Below are 5,048 nucleotides of genomic sequence, written 5' to 3'. Positions count from 1 at the left end.
AACAAATAGAGTTTTATTATCATTGTATATGATTCAAATGGGACTGTTGTCTTATATATTTTTTGGGAGAAATTGGATGATACGTTGGCTCACCGTGTTTATAAGATTGAGTATCCTAATAGATTTTGTGATATAGGAGCTTTGAATCATCTACATTAAAATGAAACAAGAATCGGAATCAATGTTTAGAGTTAGAAACCTTAGTTTGCTTCTGTGATGTAATAAAACTTCAAAGAAAGAAAACTACTACACATTGATTGGAACATCATGAATTTATTGTTGGGTTCTTTTTTGTTTTATTCAATCAGTTTTGATGGTAGCATTTATTAGATAAGATATAGTTGTTTTAAAAAAATGGTTTGTTTAGTGTATTCAATCAATTCCACTGTTGTTCCAATTTTTCAGATGTCATTGTTTCTACTTAGATAGTGTTTGTCTTGTGGTAACTGTAAATAAGCTTGAATTAATTGGAACAGCAGTCAAATTGGTAAATAGAGTTACAAACTTAGTTTGCAAAAATAATGTTTGTCCAAAAAAAAAAAAGTTTGCAAAAAAAAAGTCTGTGTTAGAGAAAACAAAAGAGAAGAATAATATAACTCATAAAAAAAACACTTCAAATAAAGATAGCATAAATGATATTATTTTATTCAATCAATTTTAATGGTAGCATTTATTACATAATATATCTAACAATAATGTTTATTTTTCCTTAAGGATGATCATCCATTAGGAAACAGTAAGGCAATGATCTATCGCGGTTTATACGACAAATAGTGTGTTCATTATAGTAGCCCACTTCCCAAATACATTGTTGGCATATTAGAGAAAAATACTTAGGTTCACTCTTACGGACCTCTGTATTCACTCCTTTTCCTCTCAACCAATCAGAATGTTTTATCTAATATTTTATTTAAAAATAAATCAAAATTAAATTAAAAAACTAATTAAGAAAACAAATTTTGTATACTTTTATTTAAAGAAAGTTAAATATTATTTTGGTTTAGATTTTACAATTAAACGAGGTTATATATCGGTTTGAGTTTATAAATGAGAATTAGTGTTTATATTTTATAATTAAAACGAAATTATATGTCGATTTGGGTTTACAAATAAGGTGGTTAGGGTTTAGATTTTACAATTAAAATAAAATTATATGTCGGTTTAGGTTTACAAATAAGATGGTTAGGATTTAGATTTTACAATTAGAACAAAATTATATGTCGGTTTGGGTTTACAAATAAGATGGTTAGGGTTTAGATTTAACAATTAGAACGAAAGTATATGTCGGTTTGGGTTTACAAATGAGATGGTTTGGGTTTACAAATGAGATGGTTATGGTTTAGATTTTACAATTACAACAAAATTATATATCGGTTTGGGTTTATAAAAGAGCGGTTTAAATTTCTAATTTTATAATAAATGTGTACAGATTTTATTTCCTTATTTTGTAAGTATTACTCTTCTAACTTGTCCAAATGGATTATCTTTTTTAGATATTTTAAATATATCAAAATTATGAGATCCGCCTCCTTTCCACCAAAAATGACAATGAAATTTTGTAGATTTCGATATGTTGACATGAAATCTGAAACCCCAAGATTGCAAATATGCCAGACGAATTCGTCCTAAATCATTTTCATTGGATTTACAGCGCACATTCAAAAATTTAAAGTTGTCCACAACGTAACGAATTACAACATGCTTTCTGGCTAGAGGCATCAAACCGTTGTTGCCCGGTACTTCTGCTGCGGCACTTGATAGCTGACGTAAAACCAATAAGAGTATAAGAGATTAAAAATAATAATACAAAATGTAATACAAAAGGATGATTATTAGTAGAAGCCATGGTTATGTAAATTAGGCTCGAATAGCTAGATAGAACGGAAAAACGTTTTTTTCATATCTAGACAATTACAATACGTATCGAACTATCAACTGTGCGAAAACATACATGCACTTTTAATTTATTTGAATTTCATACCCAAACTTATAATTTTGTGCTTAAATATACAAAAACGTTATTTGCTAATTCTGTTAATTTTTCGTTAACCCAATCTGACCTGAATTCCAGGTGTACAAAGGAAACGACGTCGTTGGCTAGGCTTAAAACCGTGACCTTGAGAGTCTAAGACACAAATATCTCTTTAACCACTCGGAGATGCCATATTATTGGGATTTGTTGAACAAAACATTTATATATTATCTTTCATCTCGCTTCTAAATTAGTGATCTTCATCTTCTTCCTTCTCCCATCTCTAAAAAATAACGAGGGAGAGAACATAACCCATAAATTTAAACACAAAATTTATAATCATTAATATAATTACAAATCAGCTTGAGAAATGTGACACCCTAGTTTTAGAGATTTGCGGAGATGTTTAAAAGAATTGATTTGGCCACCTATATTAACAAAGTGCACTTATCTTTTCGGTCAATGGTCCTGAGAGAATTTCATAGTTAAGCGTGCTTATGCTGGAGTTGTCTCAGGATGGGTGACCTTCCGGGAAGTGACTATCGGAACTGTGTGAGGGAGGACAAAGCACAGGGAAAGATCATGTGGTGATTTGTAGGGACGGTAACAAATCTTTAAAGCCTCCCGAACATAGCAAACCGGTCGTCGGATATGAATGGGCTCACGGACCTAGTGAGAGGATGTGAGGCCCATTAAAGAAAGTGGGCTACTGGAATTGGACATAGGACCTACTAAGAGATGGTAGTGGGGACGTTACAAGAAACAACGAATATATGAAGATTTGAAACCACCCTTAATCGTCTATTTTGTAAGGATGTCTCAGATCCCAAATCTGGATCAGAACAGCAAGAGACTCCTCAGTCTCAGAATTCTCTAGCGAATCGATCCTTACATCGAGGAAATCGTGATCACAACCGCTCATGTCACTTTCTATAAATCCTCGTTTGCATAATTTGATGATGTTTTGCTATGTTACCCAACGACAAAATCCATTTTTCTGGGTTAGAGAGAAAGAAGAAATAGTAAGACGAGGAAAAACACTGAATTGAAAGATATATTAAATGTTTGTTTAATAATTCACAATAATATGACATGTCCTAGTGGTTTAAAGAGTGATTATTGCATCTTAGACTCTGCTAAGGTTAGGCAAAATAGTTGAACCCAAAAATTTAACCCGAACCCGATTAAAAATATCCGATTCAAACCCGAATCCAAACTTTAAAAATATCCAATTGAATGCTTTTAGTAAATGAAATGGGTACCCGAACCCGATTGGGTATATCCGAACACCCGAACATATACCCAAAACAATTATGTTTCACAACAAAAAAGGTCTATGACCAACCAATCAAGGTTGAGAAATTAGAAGAAAATTAATTTGACACAATTAAAGAAATAGTAAAAAATTATAAGCACGGTAATATATGAATCTTAAATAATTCAAAGATGAAAATATAAATTAAATAAATAATCTAAAACTACTGCAATAAATTTTAAAATACAGTATTAAAAAAGAAGATGCATATATTAATTTTCTTTTTTTTTGGTCAACATATTAATCTTACCTATTCCAAAATGAAAAAGAAGAAAGTAGGAGTATTTGCCTTCCTATTAAAAAAGTTTTACCAATAGAACAAAATTGAAAGCATTATTTTTGTATTAATTATTTTGTTAGATGAAAAATATGAGATGATCTATGTTTAAATAGAAGTGAGTATTTACATTTTTTAGAATTAATAATTTACTATATATTTTCCTTAATCTTTTTTCTATGTTTTGTAGAATTAATAACTAAAAATTAAAATAAGTAAATTTGTTATAATTTCGAAATTTATGAATGATATATATATATATATATAATCTCATAATTATTTTTAAAAACTGCTTAATTTTTGTAAATTTTTGATAATAATTATCTTATTACATTATTAATATTGTTTAAAACAAATTGTTTTTTTTGTCGTAATCTTAAATCTCCTATTAAATATTAAATTTACACATGTCAAAATATCAGATTAATAACTTGAAATATGTCAAAATCATGGTAATGACTAACTTTGAAAACCCAACTTTATATAATAAGATATCTCAAGTTTTTATTCGGTAGTTTAGAAACTATTCTTTTCTGACCAATAAAAAAGGTAATATTTCTAATTATATGAATTAAGAATAAATACATCTAACTGAAGAAAATTTGACAAAATATTTTTTCATGTTAAAGAAGTTTGACTATATATATATATATATATATATATATATATATATATATATATATATATATATATATATATATATATATATATATATATATATATATATATATATATATATATATATATATATATATATATATATATATTCTAACAAGATATAAATCTCATATATATTTAAGTATCTTGCAATAATACAACAACTTATAATTTGTTAAAACTAAAAGAGTATTTTACTTAAGACATGAGCTGAATTTTATGACACTTTGATTTATAAATACGTACATTAAACATGTTTGGGCTTTTACCAAAAAAAAAAAATAATAATAACATGTTTCGGTGAAAAAATAAATATGTTCTCGATTTTTTTACTATGAAATACATAACTCTATAGAATTTTTCTATAGTGAAGTAGTATCAAAGTTTGGTGTAAGTAGCCAGTTAGAACTTAGAAGCTTAGATACAAGTATAACTACTATATGCGAGTGCGAGTCTATGTTGGTTTTACCTCTTTATTACTTGTGTTCATATTTTTTTTGTTAATTTATTCATTTGAAGCTTGAGGCAGGATAGTCGTGGAGTCATGAACAAGTAGAGTTGTTACTATCACTGTATAAGGATTCAGATGTTGGCTCGTCAAGTTTCTAATACTGAGTCTCCTGATGGAGTTTGCGATATGGGAGCTATGATATCATCTACATGAAAATTGGAACAACAATCATGATGTCGTGAAGTACTTGGCAACATGGTCTAGCCATAAACCGCTCATGGGTGGCTCACCGTGTTCAGTGGAAACAGGGCAGGTGACGATGGAGTAGCTTGCAAGGAATCAAATAATCTGATTAAACTACCTTTAATCATGATGA

At 28.8% G+C, this 5,048-nt stretch overlaps 1 protein-coding gene across 1 annotated transcript; it reads right to left on the bottom strand.

Moving 5' to 3' along the window:
• Nucleotides 710-1,846, bottom strand: LOC109128697. Its single transcript, XM_019235541.1, has 3 exons — nt 1,820-1,846; nt 1,527-1,761; nt 710-855 (listed from the first exon to the last, which is right to left on the bottom strand). The coding sequence occupies exons 1-3, from the start codon at nt 1,844-1,846 to the stop codon at nt 710-712; spliced, it is 408 nt and encodes a 135-aa protein (XP_019091086.1).

This window comes from Camelina sativa, chromosome 14 (genome assembly GCF_000633955.1).
Source record: "Camelina sativa cultivar DH55 chromosome 14, Cs, whole genome shotgun sequence".
Taxonomy (NCBI): Eukaryota; Viridiplantae; Streptophyta; class Magnoliopsida; order Brassicales; family Brassicaceae; genus Camelina; species Camelina sativa.
The sequence above is the reverse complement of the archived record's forward strand: the minus strand, read 5'-3'. Positions and strand labels throughout refer to the sequence as shown.

Excerpts from the sequence above, each read along its gene's own strand:
- LOC109128697 (XM_019235541.1), bottom strand. The coding sequence starts at position 1,846 with ATGGCTTCTACTAATAATCATCCTTTT. Across the intron at positions 1,762-1,819 it reads CTACTAATAATCATCCTTTT|CTATCAAGTGCCGCAGCAGA; the intron begins GTATTACATTTT and ends GTTTTACGTCAG. Across the intron at positions 856-1,526 it reads TCATTTTTGGTGGAAAGGAG|AGGTCCGTAAGAGTGAACCT; the intron begins GCGGATCTCATA and ends GAGTGAATACAG.